Source organism: Salminus brasiliensis, chromosome 8 (assembly GCF_030463535.1).
Source record: "Salminus brasiliensis chromosome 8, fSalBra1.hap2, whole genome shotgun sequence".
NCBI lineage: Eukaryota > Metazoa > Chordata > Actinopteri > Characiformes > Bryconidae > Salminus > Salminus brasiliensis.
Window position 1 is genome coordinate 23,894,421 of NC_132885.1, and position 22,434 is coordinate 23,916,854.

Consider the following 22,434-nt stretch of genomic DNA (forward strand, 5'->3'; position numbering starts at 1 on the left):
CATGTCCACACACATAGACACACAGAAACACAAGCTCACACACCACAAAACACCTGTGGTAGTCTTGACCTTCTGCTGGTGTCTAGGTGTGGCTGTCTGTATGAACTGGAATATAGGAAGCCAACTCGGAGAGCCTTCCTCGCCGCTGTTGGAGATTACAACGTTTCAAGATCACAAATTGATTTTTCCTCCACAACACCCAGAAGGGTTTGCAGGAACTTAAAGGACAAATCGGACAGCCAGATAAGCAAGCTCGACTACTTGAAGGGCCCAGGGCTAATATCCATAATGCTGAAAAAAGCTGGGGCTGGAGGGCATGATTGGGGAAAGCAGTAATTGGAAACCTTGGTCATGATTGAAGAAAGCAGGAGGGACTTTGAAATAGGGACCTCCATCTATACTCATTTCATGTGTCTGTTGCACACATTCCCTTGCTCTCTCTTCTCTCAATCTCTTTCTCTCTCTCTCTCTCTCTCTCTCTCTCTCTCTCTCTCTCTCTCTCTCTTCTGTCCTATCCCAGCGGTAGTGCTGCTCACTAACCTTGAGCCCAACACTACTTACGAGGTACGAGTGGCAGCTGTGAATGGAAAAGGCCAAGGCGAGTTCAGTCGCACAGAGAGCTTCCAGACGCTGCCCATCCGTGAGTGTGTAACCTTCATTGGAACCCCCAGCTACCCAAAGTGCTCACATCCAACCGCCCCTTGTCATTTGATATGTCTGACTGGCTTATCAATAACTAAAACTGTATAACTATAACTTTTTATATAAACTCTAATGATGCACCGAAATAAATTAATAATCAAATGTTTATGTTTATTATTTATTGCATGTGTATTATTAAATAGTTTACTCTTAGTTAACCAAGGCTGATCTGATGCTTGGCTGTTTGAACAGTTCACATTAGGCTGTAAAGTCAGACATTTGTTATGAGACCAAATCATAAGCACACTCTTAAAAGCTATTTGGAGCAATTTGGACATTTTTAATGTAAATAATAAGTGAAGAGGGTGTAACAAACATTACAGTTTGGTGAACTCTAACTATTTTACATTAAAATAACTTAAACTTTTAAGCCAGTTTGCTTACTTTTAAAAGTAAAATAGCAAATGCTTTTTACAGTGTCCTGGTAGCATGCATCTAGATGCACCTTGTAAACAAGTGGCGCCTAGCCCTGGACCAGGAAAACATCCAGCCCTGAACATTTTAGTGGTTTTCTGCTCTAAATCACCACCTTCACACTCATGAAGCACTTCTTAATTAGCTGATTAGCTGGATCAGGTAAGTTTGGAGCAGGGCAAACACTAACACGTGCAGGGCAGGGGATTCTTCAGGACCAGGGTTAGGTACCAATGACGTAATCAATGCCTTTATCCACTCAAACGTGCCAGTGGCATCATGACATCATTAAATGCAAATGAGAAATCTTGATCTTCTGTGTTCATGTGGCATCAAAGAGTCTACTGGCTTGTACAGGTTTACCATGTATATTCAGTATGAAAAAAGTGCTTTCTATATTCTGAATTTTTTTAATAATGAGTTGAAGTGTCAACATATTTCAACTATTAGAATAAATAGAATATAGTACTTACTATAAACTATTAACTGCTCTAATATTTTACATTGGGACATTGTCTGGTGTAATATAAATATTAGATTTAAATATTAGGTTAAATTTGTGCATTGTTAAAAAGTAGACTTGTAAAGCATAACTTTTTAACTTTTTTGTGAAAGAAAAAAACCTGAATGAGACTTTTGCTTTTCAATCAATACCTGTGTGCATCTTTTATAGACTCAGTATTAAATGTATGGTGTTTTAAGAAATCTGGTGTGTTCCTCAGGAGAACCGAGTCCACCATCAGTGCAAGGCCAGAGAGGAGTGGGGAAGGCCTACAGACTTGGCCTTGTCAAACAGGACGACGGAGGAATGCCGATCCTGGAGTACATTGTTAAATACAAAACAGTGAGTTGTGAGTTTTATGTTGTGGCTGTCGAAATAAAATCTCATATCTTTATTTTTTGCATTTTTAATTTTTTCACACAATTTAAAAAACACCTGCTTTTTCATTATGTCAGAATTTCATGATAAATGGACCAACAGAAATAGTCTAAAATTACTTTTTGCATTGACTTTGGCTTTGACCATTAACCCTTTCTGAGTAACTCCTGGTAGTCTGTAACGGTCCACCCAGACTGAGGTCTAGAATGCGACCGTTATACAACATTGGATGTAGGTCCTCTGCAGAACGTTGTGGGGAATTTACAGGCTGCACATGCAGACAGTATTAGATCATGAATCCTGTGGAAACCTTTTATAAACCTTTTTTGCATGTTTTTCACATTGTATTCACTTAGACTGACTAATATAAAGTGTTTTAAACTAAACGATTTAAAAACGTAAATAGCAGGACAGTGTAACCGTGCACTAACCATGCAGCACCAAGTTCCACCTTAAAATGGTACAGCAGTTACATTCTGGCAGTTACGTTCTGCACCATTTAATATGGAACAGAAACTGCCAAGAAGACACTGGCGAATAAGAACAGCTTCGATCTGTTGGACGCAGCTGGGTTTGTTTATCATATCATAAATCCCTGCATTCAGTGGCAGAAATGTAACACTGATCATCCTTGCTTATTATTTATTGCTGCATGTAGTACATACAACAAGTGTTTTTAACCCAGGCCAGTAACGGTATACTCTAGGCAAGGAGCACCCCAAATATAAACAGAATTACTGGGGGTTACAAAGAGATCCCTTCTTTCAGCTTGGTGGAAGATTGAAGGTAATGAGAGTAAAAGACCTAGATGACTTTGCAGTCATTGGTCAGTCTCAGCTTCACCAAAGTTACTAAGTGCAGTAGTGGCATGCCAAGCCCGGAGTTGCAACAACAAAGGCACTATTCTCCCTATTACAAGTCAGTGGAACATTACAATGATTTTGAAGCTGCTATTTTAAGGTACAAATGCTAATGATGCTCTAACAAAGGAACAACATCATAGGAGTGTATTTTGAGCATGGTTCCTGACAACAGGGCAGCGACACGCTGCTAGTATGAGAGGCCAATGTACGTCGATTAACACAGATAGCATGTTTTGCCATGTTTTGGCAGCATGTTTTCAGGGATATGCTGAGGTATGTTGGGAGTATGTTGTGGAAAGGCTGATCAGCTAATGGATTTAATGAACATGTAGAATTAAAGATGATTGTTGCATCACATGAAAAGTCTGGTGAACATTCACCACCCATAGGTGGGACCATACTAACAAGAGACCATCTATGGCAGATCCCACCACTGGGACTGTACTTGGGTTGAAATATAAGGTTTCTTCCTTCTCCTGTAAAGTTACAGTTTTGGAGATGCACAAATGTGTTCCAACAGTGATGATAAACATCTCATTCATCTATCTATTCATACTTTCTTCATATTTCGTCATATTCATACTCTTTTGACAGGTCCCAAATAGCAGTTGAGATCTAGCCTGTGGTTAAAGCCTGGCAGCGTTTTCATAAGAGCAAACCTGCGTGTGAGTGGGTGCTCCTGCTGAGGATTAGAGTGGTTAAAGTGTGTGTACTGTGTGGCTGACTCAGAGCAAGCAGAGCTCTTCCTCCAGACACAGAGCTAAGAGCAGTAGGAGCTGTCAAAATAGTCTCTGTTTGTGCAGGTTCCAGCCTCTTGTATCCTCGCCGACGCAAATGAAGGCATGAACGCAGAAGGCCACTAATGCAGATAGGGGGGAATCGGCTTTTGCTGATTTGTTCTTTTTTTCAGTGTCAGGAGACAGGAGCGCTGTGTGTTTGGGCTTTGAAGTGTTGAGTGTGCAAGTGGTGTATGTACAGTTTATATGTGTGTGTGTGTGTGTGTGTGCGTCTGTGTGTGTGTGTGTGTGTGTGTAATATCATTGGTACAACTCTCTGTTGTTCTCCAATTAGTCTCCAAAAGGTGAGCACTTCCTCCAGTTGTTTAAGTGGTGTTGAAGTGGCTGTCAGTTTCGTTCATCTCCATATAACACCTCATCTGTCAGCACTTATTTATCTGATCTAGAACTGCCATGTGTGCCTACACAGCCAGTGCCAGCCACATCACTCTCCACAGCAACAGAGCATCTATCACAAGTGAGAATATGCAGATTTAATTGGGCTAATATGGAAATGTGAAAACTGTACATAGCTGTTAACGTTTGAGAGGAAGAATTGCAGAGTGTGTATAGTGTGTCTAAGTCTATAGTGAAGTGTATAGAGTCACATCAGCAGTTACAAACAAGGAGGTAGAATATTATGTAAACACAGGATCATGTATGGAATAGATACAGTACTAAGAAAACCCAGGCTTCCTTTTTTTCTTCACAGTGCCCCTTCAGCCCATAATTACCAGTTGTACCAGAAGACTAGAGAAATGAGGGCTGTGAATAGTACATTTTATCTTGACAATTAATGAGATGGAACAAGGTAGGACTGTTGATTGTCTTGGGCGTAGGCTCCGCTGTCAGCCCAGGTCTTGCACCATCAGGACTTTGAGGCAGGGGGCGGAGCCTACCCCGGGCATCTGTCGAGACCAAACTGATGGAGTTGGGGAGGAAGGAGGAAGACACGTGACATCACTTCTAAAAGCAGCAAAATGTGTGAAATTAGATGCCTTTCCATACAGGTGGTGGTTGGTGATTGGCTGAGTGTTGCTGCATCAGTGTTGCTGCATCCGAGTCTCTTGGTAAAACTTTTGCTTTTAGAGCTTTCATTACATAAATCTTTTTAGCTGTTTCTAATTAAGCATAAGCACAAGAATTGAGACAAGAATTTCTTCTCAAATTGAGAAGAAAAAAACACCTTTATAGGAGGAGAAGCACAAGATGACTCATTAGACCACATTTGTCTTCTCAGTGCTCTGATGTTTAAACTCTGTGGCCATCGCTCCAGGTTATATGCTTTCTTTGAAAGTGGTTTCCAAGTAAGGGTCCTCTTATTATTGGCTTTAAGAATTTAATAGGGTACAAATTAACTTTGAAGATTCTAACTGAATTTCCATTTGAACCTTATTAGCAGGGAGGCATTTTTTATTGTCGGCTTTTGCCTGACAACCGACTGTGAATTATAACCTCTGTTTCAGAGCTTTCCCCCTGCTGATCATCTAACATCCTTTACAGCTAATCATCTTACCAAGTTTGTCCCCACCTTCCTCCCATAGACCTCTCTCCTTACAGAGCATAGTGACGTCTTATCAGTTTTCTTTAGCGATGTGAACACAGCGTTGCTACTGTTGTGCTTAGAGGGTAGATCACACTTTATTTATGCTGAAATATGGATACATCGCATAACTAATAACTCTCATTCTCTTACCCCTCCCTCATCTCTCTCTCTCTCACACAAACACACACACACAGCTGTTCCTCTCTTAGCTCTTAGCTTAATCCAGCCCCTTAATCCAACCCATGACTGAAAAAGGTGTTGAAGCATTTTCTCTACTAAAGCTTCTGTGTCTGAGCTTCGTTTGTGGTCGAGGCTAAAGTTCTCAAAACTACACTGAGATATTACAAGTAATTAAAAAAATAAAAAGCCGGATTCCTCTAGCCAGTTTGTGGGTGGCATACCACACATTTATTTGCCCAAAAATGCAAGGACGTGCTAGCTAGCATTCTAACTTGTGACTTGTTAGTCATATTGTTGGGATTAATGCAATTCAATGTTTTAAAGTCAATGAAAAATATTTTATTACAAGTCATTTTGGAGCATTTCTATTGGTCCATTAATCCAAAAATATTTATACACTAAGCTCAACAGCAACAGGGTTTAAATGATGGGGGAGAGGCACATACTTTTGCTGATATTTTGTTGATGTACACATTTCAATCAGTTCAGTCAGAGTATGGAATATGTGCAATCTTTTTTTTGTTGCGGCTGTAAACCTGCCATTTCTTTGGGGATTAATAAAGTTTCTATCTATCTAGATATCTATCAGGAAGTTGGCGTGATATTTGAGTGTGGCTTGTTTACAGGATTTGGCATGACTGTGGAGAGTTGCTATACTGGCGTGTCTACAGATCATTCAACCCTAGAGGCCATCTCACTCTGTCCCTAGCTCACATCATTTCCCTCCTGCTGCTGCTGCTGCTAATTTACTTACACTGATCTCACACTCATCTCTCCTTCTCTTTCTCTCCCTCACTCTCTCTCTGTCTCCCTCTTTTTCGGTCTCTCTCTCTCTCTCTCTTCTCTCTCTCTCTGATGTCCCCGTGCATGTGGGGTAAGAACAGGGGAAATGGAGATGTCACACTCTGAAGAGACAGAGTGCCTGAGGCCTGTCAGGCGTGTGAAATGCATATTCAACCGTTTAGCTTTTAAAGAGGTCTGGCGGTTTGAAAATGTCAAAATATGAAAGAGGAAGAGTTTTCAGAAGTGGAGTGTGGGCTGGAGTTTAGTTTCAGTGCCTTTTGTGTGGGTTTAGTTGCAGTACAGCCAGTAAAACAGCATAAACATACCCTTGCACCCATACACACTGACACATAGGGACATAGACAGCACAGAGTGGCATGGAAAAGTTTGGGCATCCTGGTCAAAATGTCTTTAACTGCGAATAGATAAGTGACTAGGAGATGATTGTCCAAAAAGCATAACATGATGAAACATTCCCCTGTACAATTGTACAAAACATTTTATGTTGAGTGGTAAAAAGGGAAAGGAAATGACAATGTTTGGGCACCCCAAAAGATTTGGGTTCAGACATTAAATAGGTTGTCCAGGCTATGCACATTTTCCAAGCTTTAAAAATACTCAACCAAATAGTGGTTGTTGTGGCGCAATGAATAACATCACAACACCAATGACACATTGGTAGCTCACTGGCAGTTTTGTGGGAGTTGATTCCCGGTCTGGATGACCATGCTGTGCTACACCAATAAGAGTCCTTGACCAAGACACTACATTGGCCTGCCTCTGTAATACGAGTTACCTTATAAGTCACTCTGAATAAGAACGTCAGCAAAATGTCATACATTTTAATGTAAATGTACCCTTGATTCCTCAAACCTTGGCCCAATAAGCAGCAGCAATTGACTCCTCTAATCAGTGCCTAGTATTTTGACAATCATAAAGATTGATGCTCATAAAGCTTTAACTCCTTATTACACACTCTGGCATATTATTCAGTAACTGCAGGGACATCTGTACAAACTGTTTGGGCTATTCTCTGGTTATAGAGGTTTATAGCAACACCTTCAGGCTGTCGACAGGCTATAGACTTTTTAAGGGGTTAAGAATAGAATAGGGTTTTAGAATAGTGTCTTCAGCTAGATGTTTGTACTGTTGTACTTGTACTTGTTTGTACTGGTTGTAATGTAATTAAGACATGAGAGATAACAGTAACAGTGGAGATTACATCCAAAAAACATGCTGAGGGAACTGCTTATAGGATCACTAGAAAGGCAAATAAAAACCTTGTTTGACTGCAGAAGACCTTAAGGAAGATTTAGCAGACTCTGGAGTGGTGGTGTGCTGTTCTACTGTGCAGTAACACCTGCACAAATATGACTTTTATGGAAGGAACAACTGATGAAAACCTCTCTTGTGTCTTCACCAACAAGCAGCAATTCAGCATCAGATGTTTTTAAAGCCTGGTGCATTTTCTCTTCACACTGTTAAGAGTGGATGGATCAGTAATGGGTAACCCAATAATTTGGGTTTGTGTTGCAGCCAGTGGCACAAGTAACATTTCACTGAGCAAGGGAAAAATAAATTCACTTAAATACCAGCAAATCTTGGAAGCACACATCCCACCACCACCAAAAAAAGTTAAGGATGAGAACATCTTAAAATCCACAATGTACCCCAAGAGGTGCACGATGAAGGTTTTCCAATGGCTCTCACAGTCCCCTGATCTCAACATCATTGAAAATCTTTGGGCAGCATGGATAGCTCTCAACTGAGCAGTGCCTGTCAGACAGCTTTTGAATCTCTCAGAACTAAAAGTCTGTTGAAAAGGAGAATCGGTGAAAATCCCCCAAACAAGAACTGAAAGACGCTCAGCTGCTACAAAAGGTGTTTACAAGCTGTGAAACCTGCCAAAGAGGATGTTACTGGAAGTTCTGACCATGCACAGGTACCCTCAATTTTGCTTCCAGACATTCTTTTTTTTTGTTATTGTGAAACTGTGAAATATAGGAATAAAATACAAGTAATCTTGCTTCAAATATCTTACTTTATGCAATAATAACTTGGAATAACATGAAAACCTATTGGGAATCAGGTCATCTTATACTCACCTGCTATTCACAGTACTAGAATTGTTCATCAGCCCAAACTTTTGCATGCCACTCTATATGGATATACTGTATTTGTTTAGTTATTTGTTTATACACATTTCCCCTGGACATGCTAACAAAGCAAATGGAGAATGCATTGGAATACATCTGGTCTTTGTGAGTGTGTTGGGGGAAGTTTGTGGGTTACAAAGGAGATGAGTGGTTCTGAGTAAAGACAGAACAGATGGCTGCTGGAATCTGCTTCTTTCATCCGCTTTTTCATTATTCCTCTGTTTCTATGACAATCTTAAATGATTTATCTGAAACGATGAAATGTGGTAAAATACTTCTGTGCAAAAAAAGATGTTGATCTTCATGCCTGTAAACACACCATCTGCACCAAAACAATAGCTTGCACATTTGTTTGAAAATTGCACAGCAGAAAATGGAGTACTCGTCAAAAATTAAGGTAACAAGTTGAAAGGCTCTTTTTGCAGTGGTTTAGCTTGCGTTGATTTTTAAATTAAATTGTTCAAAGTCTGCTAATTTTGGAGAGCACTGGAGCTCTCCAAAAGAAGCAGACTTTAAACACTAGAGTTTTAGCTAATCATCTACACCTGTCTTCAAATGTGCTGGAATGGAAAGCCAATTTATTTGTTTTAGCTCTACATCAAAAACATTTAGGTTTGAGATCAAGAGGTAAATATGATACAATATATCAGAATTTCAGCTTTTGTTTGCTGATATTTTTGTCTAATTGTGTTAAACTTGAACATGGCAAGTGTTGTTGTCAAACCATCATATTTTTAGATGGGAAAAAGCATAGCAATAGATAGTCTTACAGTAAATTAAGGTCAATGAGTTATTGTCTTATTGCTAATGGTGGAGTGCCATTGGAAGAAATTCCCTGTAAAGATTTCTATAGACAGCTGAATTCATTCTTCTGCTACCAAAATGATTTAAATTATCAAAAACTAGATAGACAAACATGTTTTGGAACAGGCTTGAAAGGCCAAGCTGTGACACAACCTTCACCATGCTTGACTGATGAGCTTGTATGTTTGGGATCATGAGTTGATCCTTTCCATTGTTTGGTAGAAGACTGTTAGAGACTGCTGGGGATATCATTGACTGTTTCACAGGGTTTCACATCTTCCTCAGGGCTTCTTTAATCAACTTGTGTTGTTGTTTTTTTTGGCTGACCTGTTCAGTGTCTGGTTGATAGATCAATGGTTCCTTCTTAAGTTGCTGTGCAAGCAATACCCAATGCTTCAGAAAAGGGTCAGTTTTCGGTCTTTTCTCAGCTTCTAAATTACTTGCTTTTCTCCCATAGACAACTGATGTTGGTTTATCCTTTTTAACAACAAACTCAGTATTCAGACATGAAACCCAGGGCTCAAACCAAGAGTAGACATTCAGAGCTATTTATTGTTTAAATAATACATCTCAGCGGATACACCTGGGCAAGAAGAAACACTGGAGAAATGGGTGGATTTGAACAAAAGGTGTGTTTTAAACATTAACATGTAAATATATAGAAAAAACACTGCATACCATTTGAACTAGGATATCAGAATTTCTAAGTAGGTGGATTTCCATATTCGGAAAGTTGGGAAAGCCTCACCAACTACGAGTGCAAAATCCAAGATGGTTGTACCATACATCAACAGCGTTAAAAGCAGTTGTATTATCAGTAATTATCAGCAGTTGTTGTTATTACAGTTGATTATCTACAGTTGAGTATCGCTAACAATGTTAACCTGAGCCAATTCTAACAATGCTAACCTGAGACATAAAATGTGTATAGGACATATTTTGGTTAGATTCACCATAAAACACCAGTAAAGGATTGTCAGAACAGTTCAATCAACAGAATGTTTAACTGAAATGTGGTCAACTTAGGTGTGACGCCATTCCCAGCTCCGACATCCAACCTCCAATGTAACTGGAACGCAGCGTAAAAGCTGAAATTCTGATCCATCAACTTATATTCATCTTTTGTTCTCATCTATTTTGATTTGGGATAAACCCAAATATGTCAAGTATATAATTGGCCATGCTGTTCCAGTACTTTCCAAACCATTCCTATAAATTAAAACTTGATTTAATTCAACTTTAATATTATTGAGTATTGTTAGAAAATTTACTAGAATGTAATCATGAACTACTAGAAAAGATGTTAGTGTATTCACTAAGCTTGTGCATGTATGTGTGTGTGTGTGTGTGTGTATGTGTGTGTAGGATAAAGAGGAACAATGGATGACCAAGTTGGTTCCAGGTGTGAATGACTTTGTGCTGCTGCAGCCACTCCAATGGAACACGCAGTACGAAGTAGAGATCACCGCCCGCAACGTCAAAGGCCTGTCAGAGCCCACCTTCGTCAAATTCTCCATGCCACAGAAACCAGATATCACAGGTACGCGCACCTCCACAATACATAGCACCCAAAGAGTACACATACATAACACCCTCTATTCAATATGCCTGCACCTGAAAAACTCAAGGACAGTCACAAAGCACCCCCTCCCCACTCGCACTTGAGGTGGATACACACAAACAATGGATATAATATGGTATTCAAATGTACCGGCAACCAGCAAGCCGGTATTCTAATTGCTTGCAAGAATGCAATTCCGTGTAAATTCCACCCACCGTTAATTCGTGCTTATACTTAGCCAGACACGGTAGGCATCCACTTCATCACCCTCAAACATGCAGCCCACGAACACTTACTGCTACTCGATAATGACCCTTAAATGCTTTAAAAGTTTGAGTCATTTAATCTTAAGAGCTCATCCTTTGCAATCATAATGAAATCAGCAGCATGGCTCAGCCAATCAGATGCTCTGGATAACTAATAGCTGACTCTATCAGGCCCTGCTATTGGCCAGGTGTGAAACAGCCCTGTCTGGGTTCAGTCACAGAAAGTGGAATAGTATAGTTTTAATTAAAGTGGAAATAGCAGCAGTACTGGTATGGAGCTGCTCTACAGGCTAAGAGTTTGCTCCTCTCATTAAGACCAGTGGTGGGTAGTCGCATGCAACCCACTCTATTGCACTTACTTAAGAAACCTAGTGAATAAAATTCCTATTTCTAAAAGAGTCCTTTTAATACCCTGATCTGAGTACATTTGTAAGGAAAGAAGAGCTTATACGCTGTTGCATTCGTCTTCTGGTTACATTTTCAAATCATTTGAATTCTTTTGCAAGTTAGTTCTGTGGCTGGATTCACAAAAGTGCCCTTTAAACAGCCTAGGGCCCACTGGTGGGCCAAAAGTGTTATTACAAACTTCTATTACCAGAGAATTGCCCCACAGTTTGTACAGAAGTCCCTGTAGTTACTGAGTAATACACCTTAGTGTGTAATAAGCCTTAATGTGTTAAGGGGTTAGGAGAGAAATTCTTCTTAGATTTACTTTTTGTTAAACTTAATATTTAACATAAATATTCTTCAAGAATTCTTCAGAAATGTTAAAAATAATAATTCTATCTTTTTTTTACAGACTTTTTACTAAATAATTTAAATAACATAACATAAAAAGTTAAATTCAAATGAAAAATGCCTTAATGCTAAGCTGTGAAATGCAGTATAAAAGGCTATGTTACAATGGCCAAAGACAATAATATTTAAAATACATTCTTAAGAAAATATTATTCTATATATAGAATGTCTTAAGAGAATATTAAAAGATTATTACTTAAGTCTTTGTTTTTTTCAGGAAAGCTTTTGTGAATCTGACCTCTGATTAACTGCAACAATCTGCCCAGAGTGAGTTCTTTTGGGCTGCACTCTGCTGGAGCTCTGAATTGCATGGAAAGAAATGTTATATTGTATAATGTTATCAGTAGGCAGCCATAAGGCACAAAGTTTCTCCAGTGTTTTTTTTTTTTTGTAAGTAATGAGGAAAAGACATCGGAGTGTATTTTGAGCATGCTTTCTTAAAACACACCATGTTTAAACAGGCAGGGTTGGCAGTGTGTAGCCGGCATAAATGGCAAACCTATGTTGATATACATGGATTTTGGCAGTATGCTGTTTGCTGGGGAAGCAGATAGGTTAGATGAACTACTTGATCGTTCCAAGGCTGTTTGTTAAGTCATGTCCAAAGATGAATGTTCTTTTCTAATCAGAGACCAGCCATGGCAAATCCCACTGAAATGACAAATGTAGTTGCAAAAGGGTTAATTCTTTAAATTTCTACATCACTCTTCCAGAGATTCTTCATTTTTCATCCTGATTGGTGTCTTTTCTGTGAGTTAGTAATGCCCCACAGCTCTGTCCAGTCAAAATGAGATCACATTTTACATGACTTACATGAGGTGTGTCTACATTTTTTAATGTATATATATATATATATATAGTACCAGTCAAAAATGTGGACACACCTGGTTGAATGTATGCTGATCACATATATCACATAAATGTATGCTGATCACAGGCCAGGCTCACAGGCCAGAAGGGCAGCCCGAGCATCTTTATAACATGACTCAAAAAACACCATGTGCCAGGCACAGTGGCTCATTTTAAAAACATGGGGGGTGGGGTTCAGGTAGGCCTAAGTTGTAGCACCATGTTATGTTTGTGAGAGTGGAAATACTTCTCAAACCCTGCACCTACAGTATGTTAATGTGCAATAGTACATAAATCTTTACTCATTTAGCAAGACCAATAAATATCCTTAAAAGTGTAAATCATCTCCTTCCCGTCCAACTTGCCCCCCCCAGCCATGACATCCTATACATCCAACTACGATGGATACCTGTGTGTCCCTGAGTGTCTTTTTTTGTAACGTTTGGAGGTCTAGAATACTGAAAATCAGCTGTTACTTTATTTATAACAATATATTTCTGCTCTGACTCAATAAATGTCTTTTACATCAAGACACAAGGGTTGCTTGATGAATGCAGACAATATTTGTCTACATGAAAAAAAGATGTATGCGATTGATCAGAAAATTACACTGTGAGGTTGTTTGTTTCTGTCCTGTTGTTTATTTTATCTGTGTAAGGGCAGGGATAAATGAGCTCTTCTCCTGCTGGTGTTTGTATGGGTTTATTGGTAGATTATATTGTTTGTTATTGCTCTATGTTTTTGGTGAGTCATATTTTCATAATTAAGTTAGCTTTGAATTTCCATAGGACATTCTGCCCACACACACACATGCTCTGAAGGCTGCCTTTGTTACTTGAGCAGTCTTTTAATGACCATTTCTACTTCTACTTTAGCAATTAATATGTTTAAAAATAACAATACTTAAAATTGAGTATGAATTGAGGCTACTCTACCAACCCCTGATTAATACAGAACCACAGCATGTGCCATTTTTCAAATGCCGAGAGAACAAGAGAGGATTGGGAGTCTAATGGAGGTCAGATGACTGGTCGTCCTCTTACATTATACATGCAAGCTGTGGACAGCGACCCTAGTAGAAAAGGTGGCTAAGCAGCTGTTGGTCTCCAGCAAGTTGGGCCTTGTCTTTGTTCCCACCTCAAAATTATACCTAATTACATACACTTGATTCATCACAATCTTTCTTTTTATGATCAGGTTTCCATGGAAGAAATGCAAGTTGAGACAAAAGGGGAAAACAGCAGCCCTGACTGCTGTTGCTTGGCGACCCTAATGATAGGCATTTAGGATCATCGCTAAAAATGTGATGTTGTTTCACTCAAGCTAAAGTTGGCTCATAGGTCAGGAGGGCAGCCTGAGCATCTTAATAAAATGAGTCAGAAAACGCCACCTGCCAGGCACACTGGCTCATACTGAGAAGCCTACTAATCAGAAACAAGAAATTGTGGTACACACAGCTGAAAGTCAGTGTGTAAGTATATTTGTGTTTGTGTGTGTATGTGTGATTCCCATTGTTAATCGAGTATATTTTCTCCCACCTCCTCTCCTTTCCCTTTCCTTTCTCTCCCTCTACACCTCCATCCCTCCATCTCTGTCTCTGCGTGCTCTTATTTATAATTCTATTGTGCTTGTGTCTGCGCCGGTTCACTCTAAACAATCCTACTCTCCTATTCCCACCTAATGCATAATGGAACGCGTTCGGGGCCACATCACAAAAAAAACCCCAAAACAAAACCAAAAAAAAAACAACAAAAAACTCTGGGCTCTTTGTTTTGCAATGAACTGCCACTAAACCCTCTTTTCCTTGCTCTCATAAACTGCTTGTTTAAAATTAAATTAATAATAAAACCACTGATTCCCAATTTAAATTTAAATTGGATATCGGTTTTGTGTTGCCCACTATTATTACCATGTTTTCATTACTCACTGTGTCTAAAACCTTCTCATTTTTAACCATGCATCTCTTGTCTGACTTTAAATAATGTGTGTTTATGTGCCGTTATCATTCATGCATTCATTGCTTTCCATTCCTCCACTGGACACTGCTACAACCCCTTATCCTTGGGCCTGCATCTACTTCCTCCTCTTTCCCCCATTCTTCCCCACCCCTCCCCACCACTCCATTGCAGATCAGTGTTGTGAACCCCCTGCAAGTGGACATGGACATCCCCCCCTGCACCCCACCCAAGCAACGGCGTTCATCGGAGCCACACTGTCACTCGCCCTGCATTTGTATGTGTGTTGATGTCATTCCATCAGTCCACCTTACCTGGGCCCAAAGACTGAAACAGGGACTTTTTTACCTGCTCCCCATTCCCCCAGCAATGAGCTGTCCCCAGGGCCAGGGCTATGCCAGCTCATTGCACCCGTCAGTCTCCAGCAGATTTCCCCCTCCCGAGTCCCTGATGGCACTGACTGACCTGCACTGCCTCAGAGTCAATCACTATTCTTTTACTGTGAAACATGGTGCCATCTCCCACAACAGGACCCTTCTGTACATATACATGCTTTACTATGAAGGTGCCAAAAGAGTTTCTTTAGAACAGTGCCATAGAACAGTGTTCACTAACTGGGATTCTGGTTGTAAAGTCAGAAGGTATCCACCTAGAGATATCCACAGTCTGCCACACCTGCTCCAGATAATCAACTAGAAGTTCTTCATTTACGGGGTCAGAAGCACTGATCTTCAGCTCACATGTTTCAGACCGAAACAGAAAATGATGCATTGTCAAATTTTAGTTCTGGACATATTTGACATCAATACAAAAGATACAAACAACAGTCATATATACCTAAAAATATAAAATGCCATATACCTTTTCTATATACCATCATCCCATACAATTACATCCCTTATAACCATTTTTTGCCATTTTAAGACTGGCATATATATATATATATATATATATATATATATATATAGAAAATGTTATTCCAAGTCATTTTTGCATCATTTTTTTTGCAGAAATTTTATGAAATTAATAGAACATTAAATGAAGCGTGCTGGGCAGGGGTTCAGGCTGGTTTCAAGGTGGAGCTTAAAGCTGTGCCACATGGTTAAAGTAAGTGGCAGGGAAGAAGGGAGGAGACGTGAACATGGGTATGATGTCCAATATGAAGATTGGGGGAGTGGGAGTGAAGGGTTTATATATATATATTAATGATATTTAAATATTACATAATATGTTTATTTTAAAAAAGTCAATTAAATTAAATGACTCTAATAAATTAAATGGAGAATGGCACCACCGCCTAATCCTAATTTGTTTGCTAATTAGCTTAGCTAAAACTTGAAGCATTTAACCAGGCCTGGTGTTTTACACACTCAGCATTATGTCTAAAATGCATATCACTCATTTACCTACCCAGGCCTCAGTACTGCTTTGTGGAGTCTCCCTGGGTTCTGTGTTAGGGTCTATGAAGTTAAATATAATAGTACTGCAGTTATAAGGGTGAAGAACTCATGTGGGCCTATGTACAGATTTTAAGGAAATTCTTAAAAAAACAAAAGTGGTTCTTTCATGGCATTGCTCCAAAGAACCCATTTAGCACCTTTATCTTTTTAGAGTGTAGAAAAAGGTTTTCCACTGCACCAAACCTGCCCAAATTGTAACCGCTTTGTATGTAATTGCAGGATTACCTCTAGCCTCAGGCTACAAATGCAGTGTTAAATTTGTGATGAACTCTTGTGCTTATATGTGTCATAAACACACACACACACATAGCTAAAGAATTGAGGACACTGGCACTACCTGGCATCTCGCTTTTGCTGTTTGGGCACATCGGCTGTGTTTGTTTATTGTTTTCTTCATGACTGTGGAAAATGCCAGCAGTTGTATCGCTTGAGCGAGTGCATTTAATGATGCTGCAGATTCACGCACACACACACAGATACAACACAGCACTCATTAAACTGAGTCAAGTAGGATTTCAAGTACATCTGACTTTTGTGCACTGGTCTCATAAATCACACTGGGCCTTTTTTCTTTCTACCCTTAATAAGTTTTGCATTAGCTGGGGTCTTTCCCTTTTATAATATCAAAATGTAATGGTGTACAAATTGGTTTTCATTCTCTGTATAAAGCATTAGCTGGGGGACAGCCGGTGTTCAACGCTGATGAGAAACATGGAGAGAACTGGAATTAGTTGCTTTTTGAGGATAAGAACATTTGTCTGCATTTGACCTTAATCAAATGCATCTCTGAATAGAGCTTGTAATGGCACAAGAATAGGGAAATAAGCTAACAGCCATTTGTATGCATTACAATGACACTAACTGTGCATCTGTTTATCTGTTTATCTGTTCAAAGCAGTGGAAATGGACACAATTCATTTCATATGATTTAATATATGTTGTTTTTTAGGGTGATTTAGATAGCGAACTGCAGATTTCAACAACAATACAGTTTAACTGATCAGCATGATTAAAAAAATCATAAGGTCTTTAAAGTCAATACAAATCGAAACTTATTTATTGCTCAATAACAAAAAATGCAGTGAAATTCAGAATTTGCTTTTCCTAGAATGCGATACACAGGTCAGAAATGTGGGCTTTGTGTATGCATTAGTACATGCATTAGCACTGAATAATGTATTTCCAAAGCAATGCTTGAATATTTATGACCAGCATGTGCCAATAATCACAAGATGACATAACATGATAAAAATGCCATTGTATTGGCATGAAGGCTCTTAAACTCAAGTGACTGACGTGTTCCAGTTACAGCACTGTTATGACGCATCATTCCCAAACTAAAGTAATAATTTTCATGCATATTTCCCTGTATCCTATTTGTGTGAAAGCCAAAAAAATATGTTGTGTTTTTAACTAAACCTCGGCTAAGATGCTTTATAACAATGTATTTTGTACCACAATAGAGGATATGCACATGACGTCACAGGTGATGAGAGTCATTGCAGCCATGCCCACTGAGTGGCAAAAAGATTGACTGAGTGGTAGCATTAGTATTCATGCACTAAACACAATAACAGGAAAGAGCTGTTGTGCAATTGACTATACAAACATTCAGCAAGAATTCTGAGCTATCCTGGTGGGAGGAAAAATCAAGGCCACCGTATTTACATATTTAGCGACATGCTAAGTTCAATTAAAAGGGAAAGCAAGCAAATCTGGATGAAGTAGTCTACTAAGTGTGCCTCCAAGACCATTCACTTAACTTTGTGCTCTCAGATATAAAGCATTATCTTATAAACGGGTGTGATTTCAACCCCAGTTAGTTGGCCATTCATGACTACACATCACTGTCCATGGACCATTGGTTCTTTGGTAATTGGTTGGCTCACTGTTTAGTCCAACTGCTTTTAACTTGAGCAGATTATTATTTGCTTAATTTCTCATTTGGCTACTTTCCCTAATAAACTCAGCTATGTTGCAAAATGTTTTGCCAGCCAGTCCAATTAAAATTGGGCATGGAAATACCAGCCCACTTTACTTGCCAGTAACCAAGCAAAAGGATGTAAACCATCAAACAAGCCACCAGTAATAGCCAAATACAGCAAGCCACAGGTAACAGTCACAGGTAACAGCAACAAAGAAATGTGGTTAAATAACAATAATACACTCAAAGTCATGTTATACTGTGGGTGTTGACACAGGTGCGCTAATCTTTGGCAGACGATCATCTTGTGTGCATGAATCAATGTGTGTAGCTTTCGTATAACATAACAAATCTCCTAAAGCAAGGAAGGTTGCTAAAGATTGTAATTGTACAATATCTCTTAATACAGATCCATTTTTAAATCCAAATATTATTTACTTCCGCTACCTTCTAAAAATATTTAATGTTTTTTTTTTTGTCCAATCTTTTTTTCAATATTTGTGGCAACCCATTCTAATGAATGTGACACAGCTACTTTACGTTGCACCCATTGTTGACACATATGTGCGAATGCACACACACAGCTTGTCAAATCCCTGTAAAGATGTGTTGGCAATAGAACAAGATTAAACATGAACCTACTGGCACTAGCATTGAGAACTGTGTTCTCTGGCATGAGTTGAGTAGTTGTGGATAAGGTCCTAACTCTTTAGGAGAGATCCTAAACTCTTTTTAACAATAAACGAGCAGGTGTCCCAATAATTTTGTCCACAGAGTATAACTGTAATTTTACGCTATAGATCTTTTTAGGTAGCATCTCACCCTGTCAGAAAGTGACATTGCTTTGATTGTATTGTGGAAAAGCCTTCGATTGTGAATGAAACTTAACTCGCCACAAGAACAGAATGGCTCTTTGTTGACTGTTCCAACTGGAATTGATTCCGGCAAATGAAATGGGCCTGTTGTTTTATTGCTGCCCATTACAACTGATCACAATGCTCATAAATAAGCTTTTCTTTTTCAGGGAAAGACATAAACTAAATCACCCCAACCAGGCAGTGTGCAGCCATTCATCTTAAAGCTTGATGCAACCCAGTCATAAATCATTGAAGCATTTCAGTAATATGAAGAAATACATTGGGTTATATTGATAAAGAAGGGACTATGCAAAGATACTGGCCTTGAATAAGCACCATTTACAGGCATTTTCCCTTCAAACCACTTCAATATTTAATGAAAACACAAAAGCTGAAGGGGTCAGATAGGTTTGTTATCATTCTGGCAGAGACACAAGATCTGCTGGTTTTGTAGGGAATTAAAAACCCCATAAACACACTATTTTACATATTGAAAGGCCACATCTGACGTGATTAGACATTCTTATGCATAACTTTGCATCAATATCTAATACTTGAACAGCAAAAGAAAAATAGCAAGAACACAGCTTGGTTGGTGTTTGGAAAATTACAGCCTTTTCTACTTTAATGGTGTGTTTTATCATTTGGCTTTATATTTTTTCTCATGCTGCATTATGCTTCAAAGGAATGTGAGTAAGAGAGTAAGAGAATGTAGTAGAATCATTACATGACATTCTTGAGTAATTGAATAATACATAAAGAGTTGTGGCAGGTGTAGTCATCACCATTGCGATGAGTGTTCTCAAATGCTTTGGTACTGGAATTTCCATGGAAATCCCACTGTGCATTTCATCTGCCCTTAAGTTGAATGTCCACAATTCAAGGTATATTTTTGTCCCTTAAGGTGCAAACAGTATACGGTACCCTTAAAGATATATGGACTTCTATATGGACACTATATGGACAAATGTATTGCCACACCTGCTCATTCATTGTTTCTTCCGAAATGAAGGGTATTTAAAAAGAGCTTATCCTGTTTTTTGTTGGAGTAACTGTCTCTACTGTCCAGGGAAGACTTTCTTCTGGTGTTTGGAGTATTGTTATAAAGGTTTGATTGCATTCTGTGACAACAGCGTCCGTGAGGTCAGGATGTTGGATGATCACTACCCCACCCCACCTCATCCCCAGAAGCATTGGATAAAGCACCATCATTCCAGAGAACACAGTTCGACTGCTCCAGAGCTCAAGGCATGGAGCCAATAGGTTCATGTGTGTCTGCATTTGTACATCTGTACCTGCAATGGGTGCAACATAAAGTAACTAAATGTATTCATTAGAAGGAGTGTCCACAAACATTTGGAACATACAGTGTACAAAATCTTCATGACCCAGCTGTGTGCTAGTTGTTAAATTAAATGTAATGGCGAACATATTTCCTTAAAAGGCTCATAACTAAACTGTTTATTTAGAAGAATATAATATATTTTTAAAAAAAGGTCAAGCCAGGACTGCAAACTATGAGGTAGAATATGATTCAATTATTTGTACTAAATGAAGGTGTAGAAGATGTATCATTGATAGTCCCACCCCACTGACAGCATTTGCTCCCCAAAAAGTATAGTTTAGTATCTCGTTTTCTAAGACATTAATTATGCAAAGATTTTTGGCACACTCCTTCACTGGCTCCTAACTGTCTATCAGAAAAAGTTTCATGCAATGTTCTTTCACCATGAACTCCAGGTGGTGGGTTATTATCATGAACTGACCTCTGATTGGTGTGGCTTCACATGCACATTGTCAGTTCTGAGCCATCAGCCTTGCCCCTACGTAGAGCCATCTTGCAGGGAGATAATGGCCTTCTCGGTGACCATCGCTCTGTTAAACCGCTAACGACTGTAGGGTCACCTCTGCTTGGAGAGCATAACGTCTTAATGGGCGTCTGGGTCTTTAAAGCATCGTTATGGGGCCATGCCTCACTTGTGCCCTCAGTGTGGGCAGCGCTTGGGCAGCTGGGAGGGCAATTTGGTGAGGTCGGGACTGGTATTTATGTAATGACCAATGCTTTCAATTGCAGCCTGGCTCCAGTAAAACACCCTTCAGGGGTATATATATATATATATATATATATATATATATATATATATATATATATATATATATATATATATATAAAACCTCTTCTATGTTGATGTAAAACTTGCTGGAATGTACATATTAACACAGTGGCAGGCCTGTAATTTGGGTTTGGGTTCCAGACCACATGAACCAGTTTCCTCTCAGCTGAGGGTGAAATGATGATCTTAGAATCTGCAGTTGTTTAGAAATGGGTTCAGAAGACATTCCTGACATGTTCACATCTATGGTCATCCTTCTCAGATCTGCACTGAGTGCCTTGGAGTTTCCCGCTGTACTGTGTGTTGGTCAATCCAATAAGTGGTGTCAAAAAACAAATCCTTTTTATGTGGGCACAGAAGCTACCAGTTGTAGTCAATTATGATCACTAACAGGAAGTTCAGGAGGACTTAAATTTGGCAAATTTGGACTGTTTAACTCAGAATTAATAATCCAAGTGGGTGTATGCATAATTCTGGTTATTTATATGTAATCATGACCCTGTATCAATTTTTCAAAATACTTAAAACCCTTAATAATTTTTTATTAAAGATGTATATTATATACACATGTGGACAAAATTGTTGGTACCCCTCAGTTAATAAAAGAAAAACCCACAATGGTCACAGAAATAACTTGAATCTGACTAAAGTAATAATAAATAAAAATGCTATGAAAATTAAAAAGAAAAAGAAAGTCAGACATTGCTTTTCAACCATGCTTCAACAGAATTATTTTAAAAAATAAACTCATGAAACTGAACAAAAATGATGGTACCTTTAACTTTGTTGCACAACCTTTTGAGGCAATCACTGCAATCAAACGATTCCTGTAACTGTCAATGAGACTTCTGCACCTCTCAGCAGGTATTTTGGCCCACTCCTCATGAGCAAACTGCTCCAGTTTTCTCAGTTTTGAAGGGTGCCTTTTCCAGACGGCATGTTTCAGCTCCTTCCAAAGATGCTCAATAGGATTTAGGTCAGGGCTCATAGAAGCCACTTCAGAATAGTCCAATGTTTTCCTCTTAGCCATTCTTGGGTTTTTTTAGCTGTATTTGGGGTCATTATCCTGTTGCAAGACCCATGACCTGTGACTGAGACCAAGCTTTCAGACACTGAGCAGCACATTTCTCTCTAGAATCCCTTAATAGTCTCGAGATTTCATTGTTTCCTACACAGATTTAAGACACACTGTGCCAGATGCAGCAAAGCAGCCCAAGAACATAACAGAGCCTCCTCCATGTTTCACAGTAGGGACAGTGTTGGATGTCAGATTTTCATTTGTTCATTTTTTAAAGATTTTTTTATTATTATTACTATTATTACCATTTTATTATTATAATTACTTTTGTCAGATTCAAGGTATTTAACACTAGAAAAAGAACAGTTAAAAAAAACACTGAAAGTCCAATATTGACCATGCCATGAACAATGCCATGTTCATGAGTGAATTTAAGGCTGTATATCCAGCCTTAAGCAAAAATCTGGGCACATTGTGTTGTTGTTGTTGTTGTCAGAAGAACAAAAGGACAGATATTCATTAATCACA

General features: G+C 38.9%; 1 protein-coding gene across 4 annotated transcripts in view; it reads left to right on the forward strand.

Moving 5' to 3' along the window:
• ncam2 (neural cell adhesion molecule 2) overlaps positions 1-22,434 on the forward strand; it is a 249,314-nt gene that overhangs the window by 214,951 nt on the left and 11,929 nt on the right. For 3 of the 4 annotated variants that reach the window (XM_072686155.1, XM_072686156.1, XM_072686158.1), the window contains exons 13-15: positions 521-640; positions 1,839-1,960; positions 10,470-10,644. In XM_072686155.1, the coding sequence (XP_072542256.1) occupies positions 521-640; positions 1,839-1,960; positions 10,470-10,644 (417 nt within the window). Of the gene's footprint in view, positions 1-520; positions 641-1,838; positions 1,961-10,469; positions 10,645-14,707; positions 15,440-22,434 lie in introns of those variants that run through there. The other variant, XM_072686157.1, reaches the window with a different exon arrangement.